Here is a 20,209-nt window from a genome sequence, read left to right as displayed (position 1 = left end):
ACTGTTCAACAAGTATACAGTTTGTTGTGCAAAGTGAGTAAGTTAGTTCTAGAGATCTGCTGTACAAGCAATGTGGATATAACTAACACTACTACATGAAAACTTGAAAACAGGAAGGTAGATTTCATGTTTTGTGCTTTTTGCCACACAAAAGATGACAATTTTTTTAAAGTTTATATGGCAGAAAAACTATAAATTATTAAAATAGAGAAAATATTTATAGTTTATACCATGGGGATAAGTGAATATCTGCACTTTAAAAAAGCATTCACTTTTCAACTTAAAACACATATCCTTTAACTCAGCTACTTCATGAACCTAAGGAAATACATGAGGGTGAAGGTGGTCAAAGGGTACAAACTTCTATAAAGTGAGTAATTCCAGGGATGCAATCTATAGCATGGTAACCATAGTTAACAATACTGTATTTTATATTTGAAAGTTGCTAAGAGTAGATCTTAAAATAGTTCTCACCACACACAGACACACACACAAACTGCAACTGTGGGAGGTGGTAAATGTGTTCACTGATCTTACTGTAGTAATCATTTTGCAATATATATGTCCATCAAATCATCACATACACCTTAAACTTACAAGATGTATTTCAATCATCTCAAACTGGGAAAAAAATATAAATGAGTATGCAAATTTGTATGTATAAGGATTTTCATATTTTGGTTAAGTGTTCATTGATGGCACTTGTTCGTACTGGCACAGAAGGAAATACTGTGCACCTGGGAAAGAGGATAAAATAGTTATGCATTTGCTTACATGGAATGATGTTAATTGGTATTAAGAGAAAAAAGTTTCTTTCAGGATATTGCACATGCAATATATGATATACAATTTATGAATATAAAAATACATGCTTATGAGTATATCAAAAAGACTGGAAAGTTGCAAGTAAATTGTATAGAAGATTAAATTAAAATAATCCCACAATAAAGTTATTTTTATTCGGTATCCTTTTGCACAACTATATCTTAATTATAGTCATCAAGGGACCTAGGTGAATAGTAAATTTGTTTTGAACAGATGTATTTTTCAATAGTAAAAACTACACTGTATGAAGGACAAACTATAAACTAGTCAGCAGCCAACGCTAACCGAAACGACAGTTCAATCCCTTGTTCCGACATGTCAAACCTCATTAAGCGGATTTAAGGCTGGAGATATCATCAGAACCTGTCTTGCTTGGCCCATCTGGGCTGCCCTAGAGGAATACCATAGGTTGGGTGGCTTATAAAAAACAGAAACGTATTTCTCAGTTCTAGAGGCTGGGAAGTCCAAGACCAAGGCATCAGCAGATCTGGTGTCTGGTGAGGTCCTGCTTCTTGGTTCACAGATGGATGTCCTTTTTTTTTCCTTTCTCCCAGCGTTGTCTTTTGATTGTGTCTTCCCTGGGCAGAATGGGACTAACTCTGGGGTCTCTCCCACTAGGGCACTATTCCCGTTAGGAGCACTCTGCCCTCAAGACCTAATGAGCACTTCTCAAAGGCGCTGCCTCCTAACACTATCACCTGAGGGTCAGGATTTGAACATATGCATTTAGGAGGACACAAATAACAATCTACAGCAGAACCCAACATGCAGACTAAAGAGAAGCAAAATCCTAGAGCCAAGGTTATCTGGTGAACTGTTTCCAAGTCCTCCCAGAGTACAGCTGTAGGATGGGAGTTCAACTCAGGCCTGGGCAAGCACCAAACTGACTGCAGAAACGGATTGATGCAAATTTTGGAGTCATTAGAGTTAAGAAAGAAACTGGATAGAAGCTACAAATGTTTTCCAAAGTGCTCTTTGAAAAATGAGCACTGTGATCACATACATTGTAGATATTCATCCTCTTTTGTCAACTTTCAATGCACATGAATAGTATGTTACAGATTCTGAAAAAATCAAGTAATCAGCTTAATTTATTTTAAACTAGTATTTGATTACAGTACCTCTTTTTAAGAAACACTAACAGCTCACATAAATCAATATTCTAGGGACATATTATTTAGAAGATATTATTCTTAGAAACTTAGTGGGAATTTGTAACATATAGCAAAATAAAATCTTATGATGGACATAGATCAACTTGATCTTTCTCAGTAATTTCTAAAACTTTTTTTAAAATTGAAGTAGTTGATTTACATAAAACATTTTTATATCTTTGTCCCCAGATGGTAAAACTGATAACCTAAGCCACTTTTGATCTAATTTGGCCTCTAATTGGCTTATTTTGCTAAGTACACAGATGAAATAATCTTATTTTAAAAGGTAGAAATGAATACAATTTTAATAAAATAATTAACACAATTTAATCAATGTAAATGTCCTTTTGATCAAAAGAAGTAATGACTCTTTCATGTGAAAAAAAAATACGGGTACCATCTAATTTACTTGGTCCATGCTCCCACAGTCCTGATTTAAACTACCATTTGGTAGTTAATATTTTCAAAATAACTACTTCTAAATTCCATTATTTAAAATGTGTAGTTTCTCAGTGTACTTAAAGCTTTCTACCTGTGTTAAGACTTGAAAAATTCTTTCTCTTCAATTTCTCATAAAAACCAGAAGATACTTTTTATTGTGAAAGGTCTGATAAACCCTAAGGCTACACTGGATAGTCTGCATACTTACAATTACATAAGTGGTTTTAAATATCTTTTACTTTTATCTCTACATTCCTGAAAAATATCCTTATGCCAAGTTAAGTCATGACAAAAATAAGTTCTCAGTTAAATATGGGAGTTCCTACAGCTTGCTGGAAAATGAGGTGTAACTGCATTAAAATAATTTCTTATATCACTCGTCTTCTGCACATGCAAAATTGCCTTCTTTTTTATGTTTCTAATCTTCAGAAATGTTAATTCTTTGTGCCATTAGCTATGGAAGAAATGTAAGTCAAAACAACTGACACTTTACCTTTATTAAATCAGTCCCTAGCCCCACCCCCCAAAGAGCAAATCAGCAAAGAATGTGCAGCTATAAAACAGCTAGTTGTGGTGTAGGCTGAAAATCTAAACTCTTGATGGTAGACACTGCTGGCTGCCTACCCAATATCCACTCTCTCCTCTCTTCTAACAGAACCATTTTTGGTAGGAGTGACAATATGCTCACCTGAAAAATTAAATTTGCCAGCTTTCTTTTTAAGTAGAAGATGCCGTAACATGCCGTAACTCTGACAAATAATATACAAGTTGAAGAGTTTCTCATAACACTTTGCTCCCCTGGTACAGACCTCCAGAAGTGGTGGTACGTTTTTATTCTCCCTGGAATGCAGATTTGAAGTAAGAGATAAAGCAACCATAGCATGACCAGAGAAGGATGAAAGCTACACACAAACACTGATGAAAGAGAAATCTGGATGCACCTAGGGCATCTGAGATGTTGTAAACCTGCTGCCCTAGCCCTAAGCTCCTCAGACGAGAATTATTTTATGAGAAACAAGAATAAATTTGTAATTTTTAAAACCTCAGTTAAGTTTCAAATGCAATATTAACTGATAGACTCTTACGACTTGCAACCCTATGCTTGGGAACTTCTGGTCAAAGAAAGGAAAAAGCTATGTGCATGAAGGTATTCATGGTAGCATTTTCTGTATTGGATTAACACTGAAAGATTACATATTCAACAATGAAAGAATGTTTAAATTATGGTAAAATACAACTTAGACTACTAGGCTACCATTGAAAAATCAGCTTGATGAAGACACAACAGCAGAAAAGACTGAAATATAAAATTACATCTGCTCCATTTATAAAAAGTAGCAAAACTATTGGTTGCCTGATCCACAGTTATTCCTAATCCCCTTTTCCTTTTCCACTTCCCATTAGAAAGACTGGAAAAGCTTACAGTTCCATTTCCCCAGTTTTCTTGAAGCTAGAGGTGATGATTTTATACACTCATGATCAACAGATGAAGACAAATCTGCTGTGGATTTCTAGAGAAGGTTTTGCTTTTATGAGAAAAGGATCAGATGTGGAAGGCTCTGCCTTTTTCCTCTCTTTTCCTGTCTTGAATAGAGACACATTGCTCTGCACTGTAGGGGCATCTTACCACGAGGAAAAAGCTAAGACTCAGAGACCTTGGTATCGTGGAGTCACTGAACCAGTGCCAGTAGACAGCTCCTCCAGACGTCTTGCTGTGTAAGAAAATAAATCCCTATGTGAAAAACCATTGCTACTTGGATCTCCTGTTACTTAACATAGGAAACATTCCCGCCTGATATAGAAAGAGATAAATTATAAGTGACATGAACAAAAGATGTGGCAGAAAAATTAAAAGTCATTAATTAGGATGTTACTGAAAATGACTTGCAAAGAAAAAGTTTTGTTTATGCAATAAAGTATTTAAAAGTAAAAGTTCTGAGCTTAAAGGGAAAACCTTAGGCTAATCTTGCTGCTGATTATGAATACATGTGCCATATAATCTAGATGATTAAGGACATTTATCCATTGTCTTTTGTTCTGTTCAAGAGTCAAACAAAATTTTAATAATCAAAACACATTTTCAATAAAATTTTATATGTATATATGTAAATAAACAATGAAACAGCACCAAGGGCCTTTGTACAATTTCACACAGTTTCTGTGCAGAATGCTTCATCAATAAATGGCATTCAATTTGTTTTAAAAGCATGTGACTACAGAAAACTGTTTAAACTATTCATCAAAACTGGGTAAGATCTTTCAAAGATACGTCAAATATTGAAAAAACACTATCTTCTGAATACCAACTTGAGTCGCACAGGTTAAGATGAAGACTCTTCACATTGTGCTGAAGATATGATGCACTCTGCACTTGAACTGGCATCGCACTTCCTATGACTCAGGCTGTCTTCATCACAAGTACCTCCTATCCCTGAGAGATCAGCTACATCAAGATGGCTCATCAGCTAAGTCACGCTGGTCAAAATACCTAGTAAAAAAAGAATGTAATGTATGCTTAAAAATACTAAGTGCAGCACTACTTTTTTTTTTTTTTTGAGGGAGGTAATTAGGTTTATTTATTTACTTGATGGAGGTACTGGGGATTGAACCTGGGACCTGCCAGCTAAGCTATACCCTCCCCCTCATAGCACTACTTGTAATAGCAAAAGACCACAAACAAGCCAAATGTCCATCAATAGACTGGTTTGATAAACTACAATACATCTACACTGTGGAAAACTGTGAGGCTTTCATAAAAAAGGAATGAGGAAAATATCTGCACTGCTACCATGTGATTTCCAGGATTTATTAAGTAAAAGAAAAAACAAGGTACAGAATGATATGTTTTGCATGCTACCTTTTATAAGCATGCACAGGAATGCCGATATATTGTTACATATGCTTATAGTTTTTAAAAGAAACAATGAATGAAAGGATAAATTGAAAATTAATAATAAAATGGATAACTACAAAAGGGAGAAAAGGGCTACAGGTAAAAGTGGATTGTAAAATGCTCCAAAATGTACCTTGAATTGTAATTTTAACTTTGGAATAATGTAAATATTTTATGAAATTAAAAAACAAGATTAAATTAAAAAGAAAAAATAACTAATCAAACTCCACCAAATTAATCTCCTCCTATACCAAGTTGGTAGCATAGCCACACAAAGAATAATAATTTCAGGTGACCTTAAATGTGATATTCTGATATATGTCCTTAGTGAGATATATCAGAGATAAAAAGAACTGCAAAGAATTCTTAAAATGATTTCAATAGTTTCACTATCAGTAAAACTGTTAGTATTGTTAATCTGAAACTATGACGTACAAATTGTAGGATAAAGCCAAGGATTATATTGTTAGAAACCAGAATTTTCAGCATTGAAGAACAGAAATATAACATCAGAGAACAGTTAAATAATCTTAAATTAGAACTGAAATATCAATTTGAACTCATGATTTTATTTTTCTCTTTCTAAAAAATACTTCCCAGCTCTGTTGATTGAAAAGGCCTAAACACAACGACCAACCTAGCAACAACGAGCTTCCCTAATGTCCAAACTGTGGGCTCTAGACACCATTTTCTACTTTAAGGGAGGAACCAGCACTCCCAGGAGAAAAATGAGAGTCCAGATCTGGAGCCAGAAGTGTCCAAGATACATCTGAATCATTCTGACATACTAGAAAGTAAGAAAGCTATAAAACAAAAAGAACACGAAGGTTATAGAACAAAAAGCATAAGAATTGATCTGCAGGGCTCCAAGGCTCCAAAGAGAACAACGTGAGTATCAGAAAGCATAATGGCAGCAATACCCCTTTACCTGAATGTGGTCAACTTTCTCACTAGTAAAAGTGGGACATTATGTGCTTCCTGATGTGGCACAGAAGCTCACACGGAGCCTTGTCAAACAAGCAAAATCATTATGTATATTCAAGCCTCGAGACCTACTTCCCAGTTTCCAGAAAATACAGAGGCTAGATGAACACACTGACTACCACTATGAAGACAGCTGTCAAAACAAAATGTAGGAAATTTTACAAGTCAAAGGACCTAGTTTCTTCAATAAATACATGGCTAAGAAAAAAACTCAAGGGACTAATGGGGAGACTTAAGAGACATCAGACAAATGCAATGAGTGCATCCTACTTGGATCCCGATTTGAACAATTCAAACACACAAAGACATCTTGGGGACAATTAGGGAATGTGAAACATGGACCGGACATTAGACAATACTACGGAGTTGTTATTAAATTTATTAGGTGTGATATTACAGTCATGTTTTTAAAAAGTCCTTATCAGTTAGATACACTAAAACAGGAGAAATGACATGTCGAAGATTTGTTTGAAATACAAAACAGATGGGATAAACCAGATGCCCTGGTGAAGAGTTAGCAATTGTTGAACCTGGGTGATGGATTAGCCTGGGGGGTTTATTCTACTATATTTGTATGTGTTTGAAAATCTCCACAATAAGAAACTTAAAAAAAATAATTATCAATGGTAAAATAAGCAAGGCGGCTGATATTTCAGGGATCCTGTTTGAACAAGATCCCACTCATCTGACCAGGTATTTCTATGAATTAGCAATTACTGCCTTAAAGCTACCAAAACAAACAAAACCAACAACAAAAAACACAAGATTTATAACAATACCTGATACTTACATTGAAGCCGCTACTGCAAAGAGTCAAGGCCTAGGTTATCTTTTTTTTCAAACTTGCTATAAGTTTTCCTAAGTGAAGCCTATACCTTCAGAAACTTCTGTCCTAAAACTTTTTTCTTATTTTTACCTAACTTTTTGAGGAAAAGAAATAATCATGACCTACTACACTTGGACATTTCTTCTCTCATAAAGTCAGATGGATATGTTTAAATCTTGATTCTATTAAGTACTAGCTTACTGAAACAGCAATAACTATCATCAGCATAATTATTACAGATCAAGAAACTACATGCTGAATATGTGTGTACTCTGAAAAAGTATCTTGTTTATGCGAGTAAAAAAGTGACATGGGATCACTTATCTTCTCAATGTTTAAATATATTATAAAGCTTTGAAAAGTTACTAGCATTGGAATAAAAACACTGACCAATGAATAAAAATATGAAGCCCAGAAAGAGACCTAAAATAAGTATACATATATTATATTTATATACACACAAACATAAGAATTTAGAATATGAAAATATCTTCAAATAAATTTTAATGTAAGAAATGAAATCAAATGCATACTACATAAAAATATGCCCCAATTGAAAATGAACATAAGACACAAGCAATTTTTTAAAAACTGCAATAAAATGAAACATATTTTACCCTTACAGATAAAACAAAAGCAAATAAAAATTATTTGTATCTTTTTTATTATTAGAATGGAAATTTTTAAATCAACTGAAAATGCCCAGTGTTGAACAGGAGAAAGGCACCTCATTGACACTTTAGTGGCAACACAGAGTGGTATGATCTTCCTGGAAGGCAAACTGGCAATAAATGTCTCAGTTTTAGAAGTACATGCAAGCCCTTTAACTTATTTCTAGGAATATACCCTTAGGAAATAATATAGCTGTACGTATAAGGATCTTCAATGCAGCATTATAGAGAAAAACTAGGAATAAAGGGAATTGTGATACATATAATATTGTTTCCTCATACCCCAACTTCCTCACTGTAAAATGGAAACAATATTCTCTACTACCATTAATAATGCTATATAAAGCAAGAAGCCAAGGATTACTTACCTGCTAACCAAGCAGATTAATAAATTCAAAGCAGGAACCCTCTCATCATCTTTGCTGTCCTAAAAAGAAAGTTGAAAATGTAATCTGTTGTCCCCCAATATTTTTGAAACAAGTTTCTTTTCAAGATGTGAAACATGAACACTTTATTAGATAGTAATAATCATGTGAAAATAGAAGACATCAAAGAAAAAGGAGAAACTGTAAAGTTAATGATCCCTTGAGAAACATACTACCATAAACAAGACACAAAGCATACTGGGAAAACAGAGGATGGAGAGATTCTTTTAAATTGTGAGGATCAGGGAAAGCATCACAGAACGTGGTAGGATATGAGCCAGACTGGGAAAAGTAAATGATATTCAGATGCAGACTGGAACAGAGTGAAAAGGCACTTCTGGAGAGGGTAATAAAGTCTAGGAACATAGCACAGGGAATATTTAGTAACAAGTACATTTTGCTCAGAGTACAGGCCATGTAAGTTAGTTTGGGCCATCTCATGGATGTTTGATGAAAATATTTTGGAATAGCCAATGGTGAACAAGTATACATTTTGCGGAGGGGAAAAGAGGAATGAAAAAAAATCAAAAGTGGACTTAGTCAGGCATCAAATTAATTTATATTGTACTGCTGCAGTTATGAGTTAGAGGAAGGGTCTGATTGGAGAAATTTAAAATGATCACTGTGCCAGGGATTGTTAGTTGACCACTCTAACTCCTTGTCTCCCTCCATTATTTAGCAAATGAAGCTCATTTTCAGCAGGGCACACTGTGACCCAATTAAAAGTCATCATTTCCCATAGTTCCTTATGGCCGTGTGACTAAATTCTGACCCATGAGCTATTTTGGCCAGATGTGTTTGTGGAACCTCTGGGAAGGCTCTTTAGGGAGGATGATCACCTTTTCTTCTTTCCAGCTCCCTACAATGAAATACAATGGTCGAAGCCCCAGCATCCATCCTGGATTATGAGGCGAGCCTGAGGATGGAAGCTGCATGTGGCAGAAACCTAAGGCCTGGGCTACTGCCACCTTAGACCTCACCTGCCGACCATCAGACTTCCTCTGTCTGAGAAAAATATTTCCATTTTACTTAAGCTATTGTTATTTTGGACTCTTCTATTATGTAGCTAAATCTAATCCTGACTAATAAAATAGAGTCTGAACTTACCACTAAAAGCCTCACTTCAGAGCACCTTCTTGCAAGCTGCCGAATCAGTGAATGAGCCTCCGGTAATAAAGGTTTTTCAAGACAAGCCAATAAAGCATAAAGCCATCTTCCCTAAACAGAATTTTAAAAAGGAATAAGTAGGCAAACTACACCACAAATTTAACTCATAATCACTAAACTGTACCTCAGAAAGGTTATATCAAATTATATTTCCACCAGCAGTATATATGACCACGTTTATTCTGAGCAACACATCACTTTGGGGAATCTTGAAGAATTAGAACAAAGTTTAAATAGCAATTTGTCAATCCCCAGTACCTCCAATAAATAAATAAATAAATAAACCTAGATGCCCCCAAATTATAAATAAATAAATAAATAAATTTAATTAATAGCAATTTGTGCAACACACTGTTAGCTCCTCAAGCAACCACAAATCAAAAAGGCTTTCTCTTAAATAGGAAAATTTACATCTAGCTTTCTTTTACAAAAAGTGAGCAAGATTCTCTTTTACATGAGAAAAGCTATTATACATTTTAACTTGACTCAAATTTTCAGGGATACATTTATGACACAAAGCTGACATTCAGGTGGTCAAACATCCTCTACACTTAAAAGGTACTTAAACCTCTACTGACTAAGGTGTATCTATACTGAAAGGTTCCTTTTCTCAAACTTAGTGAGCACACTCTGACAATAATAAAAAAAATAAGCAAAATCCCAAACCAAATAGCTGAAAACCTTCTTTCATAACTTTACACTTGGATGGCAAAATAAGGCTGTATTTCTCAAAAAATACTAGACAAGCAATCCCAAAAAATAAATAATTAAAAGGTCTCTCTCTTTTTGTTTTTTTGGTAGTTTATGATTAGCAAACTTCCTGTTACACAGGTTTTTACTTAAACATTGATATTCTCAGTACTAGAGTACTAATGGTATGCTTACTTAGACAGAGGCATTGAACATTGTTGATTTAAAAGACAGATTACTCAAAATAAAACTCAAAGGATTAATTAGGTTAAAATTTAGTAAATCAGTTAGCATTGGTTCAGAAACACTTTAATGGTTCCTCTGGCAAATATAGCTGTACTTTTTGGTAATATGTTTTCACCAATTAACAGGAAAAGCCAAAATTATCTCCCTCTTGAGTGAGGAAACTTTAAAAGTTAAAAAAAAATCCAAAAAATTTTACAACAAAGAGAATTTAAAAAGTAAAGATTAAAGGAAGAGATGGAGAATAGGTCAGATAAATAATACTGGTAAAAGGTCACTATCAGACAGAAAGAACTGATACAGAATTTAAAGTTCTAGATTCCACTGAAATAGTGGCCTAAGAATATGAACAAAGTTATCTACTGAAGGTGTAGCTAATAATTTTTTGTGTTATGATAATAAAACATACTACATTTACTTTGAAGCACTACTATATATTAAAAATAAACACAAATTATGAAATGTTAGCTTGAACCATGTGGAATTGCTGATAATCAAATGTTTTCAACCTACAAAAAGGGAAATTTCATATGGTTCAACTTAAAGTAGGGTTGTAGGAAGAGAAATAAATTTAAGAATCCATTGCTGGTGTTACACACTGGTTCAGTTCTTCTGGAAATTAATCTGGCAGGATGTAACAAAGGCTTCTGACACCTTGATGCAATAATTCTATTCTAGAAACATCTTAAGAAATAATAAAAAAATAAACCAGTATAAATGTTTATAATTTAGTCATGAAAATAAAAAGATGCAGTACTACCAATTCTGGAGTAAAGTCTCTTTCTCCAAACCAATTACTCAGATATTCCAAGACACTAGTTACTGTTGCCTAAAAAAAGGGGGAAGGAGATGGAAGAATAGTATTAGTAATAAAACACAAGTTCAGCCTGAGTTTCACTAAGTTTAGTTAGAAAGCAACTGTTTAAAATGGCCTCATTCTTCAGACTTCCAGAGAACGCTGTGACTATTCAGTAATTTGATTAGATGGTTCACTCAGTGAGAAGAGGCTTCTTAGACAAATATGCTTTCAAGTATCAATACCTCAGTTTAAATCCTAGGATTTAGTCTGCAGCTACTAATCTAGTTTGTAAATACTTAAAAAATTCCATATCTCTTAAAAAAAATCTTTGCATGAATACCTTTAGCTTATTTTCATTAAATCAAAGTACAAACTTAAAGAGAAAGCTGGAAAAAGATCAGTTTTTTTTTTTTGAAAAAGATCAGTTTTAAAGCTATGCAGATAGAATTGAATAAACCTGAAAATATTATCTGGCAAATTCAAATATAGATGGACACTTTAAAAAATCACTCTCACTGAATTTAGTATAACTACTACAGTATCTTAATGTAAATGATCAAGTAAAGAAGTATATGATTTACATCAGAGTATGACTCTTAAAAAAAAATCTATCTTCCAAGCGTACACAATGCTAATGTGAAGGCAAAACAAAGTATTTGCTCTTTAAATGGATAAGAGTTCCCAGTCCTGAAAGACTGAAGAACCAAAGTCCATATTTCTTCCCTTTTGATCCAAGAAATTCTCTATTTCAGTCTTAATATAATGTGTAGGACATCTGGAATGAGAAATAGCAATCTAGCCTTAGCATTTATTTCAAACCCCAGAATCTAACAGTTACAACTGAAATGTATACATGTCAAAAGTTTAGCACTATGATCAAGACCATGAGTTCTGAAATTAAATCAACCTGGGACTGAATCCCAGCACTGCCATTAAAACTTGCTGAAAAACCACCTGCACATGACCTAATCTCCAATTTTGTTTCCTCAACTGTAAAAAATGGATTATTAATAATAATCCCCCATTTTAGTGAGGATTAAATAAGAACTGTTAAAGAGTTTAGGACAGGGTCCTACATACTGTAAATATTCAGTAAATGTATTCAAATACTTTAACACACACTGCAAACAAACGAATGCATATATTTTCATTATTAGATTGATTTTACCTGATTCATTCTGCTAACAATACTAAGCAAGGGAGGAAAACCAATCTGAAAGAAAAGCAAGACTCAAATTTACTAAATGGTGTTATAAGGAAGGGCTTCATTTTTTTTTTTCAAACTGGTGAATTTCTCAATACACTGTTATTTAAAAACAAAGGATAGATAAAAGAAAATTCTTTCATTGTCCAATACAATAAAACATTCCATGAACTACTAGGTTGGTAATGCCCATGAAAATATTGTCTTGAAATCTGAATAATGGAAATTTAAAAATAAAGAATGATTTTAGTAATTAAGGTATTAAAGTATGAAATTTTAAAAAATGACACTGATATTAGTATATTGTACATACTTCTTCAAAATCATCAGCTAAAGCTAACATTTTCAGGAATTAAGGGCTTTTGGATAAGTTTTTTCAAAACTAATCTGCTTCAGTTAAAAAAAGCACTTTGGAGTTTATGTTGGGAGCCATAATTATGAAAACAGCACTGATTCGTGAGAAAGTTAGCATAACATGCATTAAACTCCGATGTTCTTAGATGGTTTTTCACATGGTATATTTCACTTGTATACATTTTGTAATAAACTAAATATATTTTAATTCTTTGTCAAATTAAAACATTGTGAAACATAACATTAGGGATATTACCCAAAAGAACACAGGTTGTATAAGAAATAGTGTCAAATTAGCTCCCTTAGAGATTTGAATCTGTCTACACTCCCACCACCATATGTAAGAATACCTGTTTTCCCAGCCCTGTTAACACAGTATATCAAACTTTCTTTGCCAATATGTTATATGAAAAGTACCAATTCAGTGGAGTTATAAGCTATATTTCTGTTATAATTGAGTTTGGGCATCTTCTCATATAAGAACAATTTGTATTTCCTTTCTGTGAGATGTCTATTTGTCTCCTTTGCAATATTTAAAAAATTGGGGTCTTGGGTCTTTTTTAGTGATTTTTAGAGCTTTTCCATTTTGAGGATAAACTAATTTTAAATGGGAAAAACACACAGTGGTACCTCATAAAAAATAAATACCTATACAACAGAACAACATAGTATAGGGAGTTACCAGTAACGCAGATGTATTCAGTGGGTTTCATAGCAACATCTGCAAACTTGAGGGCAGGTGAATCCTGAAGGATAAGAAGCAGCTGGCCACATAATTTATGATTAAAATAAAGCAATGTGAAATTTAAATATACCCTCAACATTTGTCTCCAGAAAACGCAAATTTACTAAACATTTTTAAGCACCTAATTATGTCATATGTTTTCCTTTGTTTTCCTGACTACTCGTAACTCATTGTTGGTCCCATGTCTAATTATTAAAAAAAAAATCCTGTCTAACTCAAAAAATTATTTAACAGCTAAAACATGAGATATGAGGCCATCTCTAAAAAAGTCACAGTACATTGTTTTATAAGCTAGGCTGCCAATTTTTAAGTCAAAGAGCCAATAAACTAAGTCAAGGATTGGCAAATATTGTCTGTAAAGAGCCAGACAATGTTTTATGCTTTGCACGCCACATGCTGTCCCAGTCACATACTACTTTTTTTTTTTAACAGCTCTTTAAAAACATAAAAACCATTATGTTTTTATGTTTAGCTCATGGGCTGTATAAAAACAGGATGCAGACTGGATTTGGCCTAGGCTGTTATTTTCTGAATCTTTATACTAAATCATGTACAAAGTTATAACCTTTTTTGGTTTGTCTGGCCACATTATCACCTACTTGTACGTAATCAATTCCTGGACTTTCACTTGCAGCTGGTCCAGCAGCCCCTTCAGCACATAACCTTTCACCCAGACAAAATTTTTTCCAGCCTTCTTCATCTTCAGATTTTGGCTAAAAGGAAAAAAAAAAGATTTTACTTACTCCAATGTATTTTAATACTGAATAGTGAAAACAGAAGTGAGGATTCCTGCATATTCCCACCACCTCAATACAAAGATATAGTGCCTGTTATTGGGTGAATTGTGTACCCCCCAAATTTATATGTTGAAGTCCTAACCTCTAGTACCCTGAAATGTGACTATCTGGAGACTGGTTAAGTTGAAATGAGCTAATGAAGGTGGGTCCTAATCCAATCTAGCTGGCATCCTTGTAAGAAGAGGAAATATGGATGAAGAGACATGAGGGACATGTGCACACACAGGAGAAACCACGTGAGGACACAGCAAGAAGATGGCCACTTGCAAGCCAAAGAGAGACATCTCAAGAGAAACCTACTGAAATCTTGATCTTAAGGCTTCTAGCCTACAAGGCTGTGAGAAAATGAATTACTGTTAAGTCACAGTCTGTAGTGTTTTGTTATGGCAGCCTGAGCAAAATAATACAGGACCCAAGTGGTCACACATATGTGGGACGTGTTTAGCCTGAATCATACTTTAATTGACACTGACAAGCAAGAGTGCGTCCAAAAGAGTGTGACAAAGATAGAAATTGGTATGGAAAAAAATACACTAAGAATGCTTACAAGAACGAAGGATGTATATTGCAGAGAAGATTACATATTTCCTTACATTGTCAGATGAAAAAGCAGGACCATTCAGTTCAATAAGGCTACCTTAATTTTTTAATTTAAAAATTATTTATTTTTATTGAAGTATAATTGATTTACAATATTGTCTTGATTTCAGGTGTAGAGTACATTGATTCAGTTAACAGAACAATTTTTATTTGGACACATCACTTTGCAAATTACTTTACATACATGTAAAGCTTTTCCCTTGAGAATGAATAACTTTCATTACAGTCTCAGAATGAATATGAGATCCCAAGGTTGAAACCTGTTGTCCTAGAACAATAAATCCATCTCTTCCCATTACTCCTTTAGGTCAGAGACTGTTTCTGCTTCAGGTAGCACTGAAAACTTTGATTATTAAATAGAGTGGGTGCTTAATAAATGGTTGGATAAATCAATCAGTCAATGTTTACATTTACATAGTTGCCATCAGAGTGTGCTTTAAAAATTCTTCACTTTATTATTTACATAATGTTTACATCTGCCGTGATGAACGCACATTATCACTATGTAATAGTCCACTGTTTTGATGGACGATCTTCATTTTTGAATCAATTGTGCTCAGTCATTTACATTTTTGACAAAATTTATCACCACAATGTTATTGTTACAGCTTATTTTTGAATTAGCAAGTATGTACCCAAAAGTCCTTACCCTAACCAAGAAAAAAAAATGTCTACCTACCTACCACCTTTTCCCTCTTTTTAGGCCTCACAGCACAGAGAAAGGCTTTAGAGTTAGACAAAGTTTGGTTTGAATCTCAGCTATACCTTTTATGAGTTAAATGATCTTGGGCAAGTGATGCTAGTGCCTTTCACACTTTTCCTAGAGCAGAGCTTCCAGCTGATAGGGAAGCATATAGAGAGGTCACAATGATCTCTCAGCTTTCAGCTGGTATCTGAGGCTATGGGAGCAGCCTCCTTCATTTATCCCAATGTGTCATCAGGTAAAACATGTTAGGAAGCACTGCCTAGAGGAGGCTTCAAAAATCTGAAATCTATAAACTACCCGAAACTATGAGCAAAATTGGATGCAAAGGTGCATTTTTTTCCCTCTGAAGATAAATAGCTTTCATGTGATTCTCAGGAAGAGTATGAGATGCCCTAAAACGTTAAAAGTATTGTTCTGAAACAATGTATCCATTCATTCCCCAGCACCCCCAGTAGATATAACAGCTCTTCAGTAGATTATGTATGTCTGGATATAACATATCTACTAAAGAGCTTAAAGTTGTATCTAAGCTGATAAAATGTAGGAAACACAACTTTCCAATAAGCATGACAAACTTTACTAAAATGTCATTCACTGGTATTGACACCATTACTTCATTAGGAAAATCCAATAAGCCTTTATTCAATTTTTTGTAAATATTGAGGATGTATTTAATGTCCTAAAAGGAAATGTCTAGAAGAACCCTTAAAAGCATGTAGAGACCTATCCAAAGTCTTTCAAGATGCTGTGGATTAAAACTGTCATAAAAATATTTTCCATTACTGATTCTGTATGTTTTAGGCTACCAAGATAATGGAATTGTTACTATTAATGGTAGATGGGAGAGAATGAAAATCATATGGATTTAGCAAGTGAACCTTTAAGGACTGGAAGTAAATATGGACTGTTTCAAATAGTTATACATTGTGCAACCTAAACAGAGAAACTTACATACCATGGTCACGTTACTATCCAACTGTTGTGATTTCCAGTGACTCCTATGTCTGTTCACGCTCTAAAGGAAGAAAAGTCACACAAGTGATCTTCAGAGAACACATAACTGAAATCAACTGCAGTACAACATTCTAACAATCCTAAAACTAGGAAAATATGTTTCAAACTGTATTGTGTCTAATAATTCCAGTAATAATGTAATAATTGAATCATAAGTATTTTATCTTTTTACATTAGAATCCCAAGTCATATTTTTCCAACTACAGTCTCAGAAACAAATTTGAGGGAGGGAAGGGTTTAGTGTGATTAGATGATGAAAATACACTTACCTGCCGAACAGCTGAAAACTGTGCCACTTGTTGCTGTTGCCACTGAAGTGTAGGGGAATATCCTTCAGGGGCAGGCTGGCATCCTGACAGCTGGAGATCAGTTCAAAACATTAGGATCAATGTTAGTGTTATAACTACAATTTGTAACTTTGCCTCTGCAAAGTAAAAGGAGGATCAGGATGAAAGGTGAATAATAAAGCAAATAAGACTATACAATAAAGATAGTATTCTTTGCAGATGCAAAAGAAGAGGCACTTAATTATTCATGTCTGAGTTTAAAACATTAGGAAAAGACCCTTACATAGTCACCTCAGTAAGAGCAATCCAGAATGGTTCACAGTTGGAGTTTCTAAGAAATTGAAATATGAGCCCTGATGATATAATCTAGTCCTAGCTTTCTGTAACGGCAAAACACTTTATATTTTAATAAATTTTTAAAATTCAATTTTATTTATTTGGGGGGGTGTAATTTGGCTTTATTTATTTATTTTAATGGAGGCACTGGGGATTGAACCTAGGACCTCCCACATGCTAAGCTTGCACTCTACCACTTGAGCTATCCCTCCACTACGAGCAAAACACTTCCAAACCAAAAGAGAGATATATCCCAAACAAAGAATTTTGGTATGAGCAGAATGTACTCAAATATTTAAGACACTTGACTTTACAAGGACTACTTCTGTTTCTTAAAACGGCACACAGGTCACAACTGATAACATACTGTCTTAAAATAAAACATAGTGTGGTCACTTTTTAAAAGCCAGGTATACAAGACATCATCTTCCATTCAACTAAAAACTTCTGAAAATGAATTACATGAAACATTATAGTGTCTGGATTATAATCCCCCAATTATAAACATAGGATAAAGGAACTACTTAGGACTAAAAGGAAAGGGAATTATCACGGTTTAAAAGCTGCTGTTCTCCTTCGACCTTAGGTTAAATAGCACCTCCTCAGAGACCTTCTATGGCCACTCTACCTAAAGTTGTTCTCCCTGTTACTTATTGGCCTTTATGTGTTAATTTTCTTCACAGCAACAGTCACAATATGTAATTAATTTGTTCATTTTACTGTCTTCCCCAGGAGAATGTAAACTCTACAAGGGGTAGGGATTTTTGCTGTCATATTCTCCTGTTGTATTCCTAGTGCCTGGCACAACATAGTTGCTTAGTAAAAACAAATGTGCTGGATAAATAAATGAATGAAAATGTTCACAGTGGGCAGAAAAGTGTGATATGTGGGTTTCTATTCTTAAAAAACAAAACCCAAATTCAGAACGTGCAAACTACACTAAGATTAAATATCAGTCCAATAATAATTATGAACTGGAAAAAGTTACCTTGAAAATAAGATAGCATAGGTAAACTATTTAAAGACTCCTTTAATATTGGTTCATGTTTCGAAAGTATTGTGAGCAGATCTCCACAAATGCCGGGGTTACTGAAAGCCTCTCTGGAGGCAGTAAATGCCAACTGTCCTTTTGGGGGGAAAAGTAAAAGCAAATATCTAACTTCGTATGGAGTAGTCAAGTCTTACCTACATCATAACTGATACTGTCTGATACTATCTGATACTATAGGAAGAACCTTGGTCTTTTTTTAATTTGTGCGGGGAAACAAATTCCCTGACGGGTAATAGAACTCACAGAAACATTTACACTTTGCTTCCTTTTCAACTTCTTTGGGTCAATTTGAGCTACCACAACATCTGGACATTGAGCTGCTTCGATCCTAGAAATAAGCAAGAAATGTGATTGTTATTGTTCGTGTGTAGTAAAACAACCGACCCACTTCTACAGTTCATTATGAAGTCAGAAAAAAGTTCAGAATTGAAATCGAGGTACTAAACAATGTATTTCTGAAATTATCTGGATTGAAAGCAAAGAAATCTAAGAGCACATATCTTGTCACGAGTAATCAAGTTTAATAAAATTAAGTTCACAGAAACTCGCTCACGCAAAGACGTCATCAAGGGAACTTGATCCGACCGGCTCGCGTGGATTGGGGACGAGAACAGAGGCGGGACTTATCACACTTCAGGGTCAAGCGGGGCACGGCGCGCTGTGCCCAGGGGAAGAAAGGAAGACCAGCCCACCCGCACAGGGTCAAAGCACTCACTGGACCCGCCTCAGGTATTCCTGAGGAGTCCTCGGAGGTACGCTGGGATCGAAACCTTCGGTCAAATCGCAGGGCTCCACTGGCAACAGCCGGGGCATCAACTCTTCCACAGCGGACTCCGCAGGTACCCACGCCATGGTTTTTAACCCTGCCAGTCCCACCCAGCGCCTGCGCGAAGTCTAGGTCGCAGCACAGGCGCGCATGTGGGTACCTTTGGCGCGGAATTGAGCAAGAGGCGGGGCTTGGGGGCACAATTGCGCATGAGCGAACCTGCTGGTTGTCCCAAGGTTAGGGCTCCGGTGGTGTAACGAAGGCTAAGACTTCAGTTCCTCGCAGAAGTGGTTCTAGAGTGTTTCTGGGTGTTACACCCTGTTCTCTCTTCTAAGTAAAGACTGAGGGTTATTAATTTTATGCGTCCCTAGTAGTGTGGGAATTTTAATTTTTTCGATTAATGAGTAGGTTACTGTAATGATCATTTATGGAGCTTTAAATTCTTAAACCTCTGGTGGATACATCACATGCATTTCCTCATTCAAGTTTTACAAATTTTTGAAGAAAGTAGTATTATCCCGATTTTGTAGGAGATGAAATCGACCGAAAGAGGGGTTAAGTACTAAGTAATTATGACTTTCTTCCAAAGGGAAAGAGCCAGTTCTAACCCAGATTTATCTGAAAGCCAAGTGAACAGGGAAAGTCTGCTTTCACCAGGTTTAGACTTTTGCTTATACAATCAAAGTAAGTGATTAGGGGCTTCATTGTTACTTTCATTTTCGCTCAGTGTTACATTAATTGGCTACTCTGACATCTGAGAACTCAGTTCTCCAGCTCATCAGGGCACAAAGACAAATTCTTTGATTAGGTATTTCAATAACTCTTATCCAGAAGGTAGAAGAAAAAAGAGAAGCTAATGGTATACCTGGTAAAGAAGCAGCAGTCATATTAGACAGGTTAGGGAGGTATTTGGTCATTTAGTGGTTTGGACAATCTTGATTTTGTCTGAGTTCAGACACTATTACAGAGTGGTCTTGTTTTTGTCTTGATCCTTCAGGGTCACCGAGTGGTCTTATCTGATGTTGGTGGCTGTGAAATGGTTATATTCAATAGAAGAAAAACATGCCTGGCATGAATGTCAGGGCAGCTCCTAACAACAACTAGGCCCACTCGATAGAGCCAGGTCAATTTCAGGCTCTCAGAGGCTGCTTTTCTCTTTCTTAGGGCTAAATGTTTTATATAGATTATCACATTTATATAAATCCTCACATTTAATATATTGTTTTTCTAA

The 20,209-nt window shown here is 35.0% G+C and overlaps 2 protein-coding genes across 3 annotated transcripts in view; one reads left to right on the top strand and one right to left on the bottom strand.

The window, feature by feature from the left end:
• Window positions 1–4,494: 4,494 nt before the first annotated feature.
• Window positions 4,495–19,176, bottom strand: GEMIN2 (gem nuclear organelle associated protein 2). The gene is made up of 10 exons (XM_006212734.4): window positions 18,928–19,176; window positions 18,456–18,540; window positions 16,808–16,897; window positions 16,480–16,539; window positions 14,021–14,134; window positions 12,287–12,331; window positions 11,080–11,148; window positions 9,327–9,437; window positions 8,163–8,221; window positions 4,495–4,908 (listed from the first exon to the last, which is right to left on the bottom strand). Exons 1-10 carry the CDS (start codon window positions 19,062–19,064, stop codon window positions 4,869–4,871), a joined length of 810 nt encoding a protein of 269 aa, XP_006212796.1. The 5' UTR covers window positions 19,065–19,176; the 3' UTR covers window positions 4,495–4,868.
• SEC23A (SEC23 homolog A, COPII coat complex component) overlaps window positions 18,917–20,209 on the top strand; it is a 57,453-nt gene continuing 56,160 nt past the window's right edge. The window contains exon 1 of one of the 2 annotated variants that reach the window (XM_031678973.1): window positions 18,917–19,051. The gene's annotated coding sequence lies outside the window, so the exon portion shown is untranslated. The remainder of the gene's footprint in view (window positions 19,052–20,209) is intronic. The other variant, XM_006212737.4, reaches the window with a different exon arrangement.

This window comes from Vicugna pacos, chromosome 6, assembly GCF_048564905.1.
Source record: "Vicugna pacos chromosome 6, VicPac4, whole genome shotgun sequence".
Lineage (NCBI taxonomy): Eukaryota > Metazoa > Chordata > Mammalia > Artiodactyla > Camelidae > Vicugna > Vicugna pacos.
The sequence above is the reverse complement of the archived record's forward strand: the minus strand, read 5'-3'. Positions and strand labels throughout refer to the sequence as shown.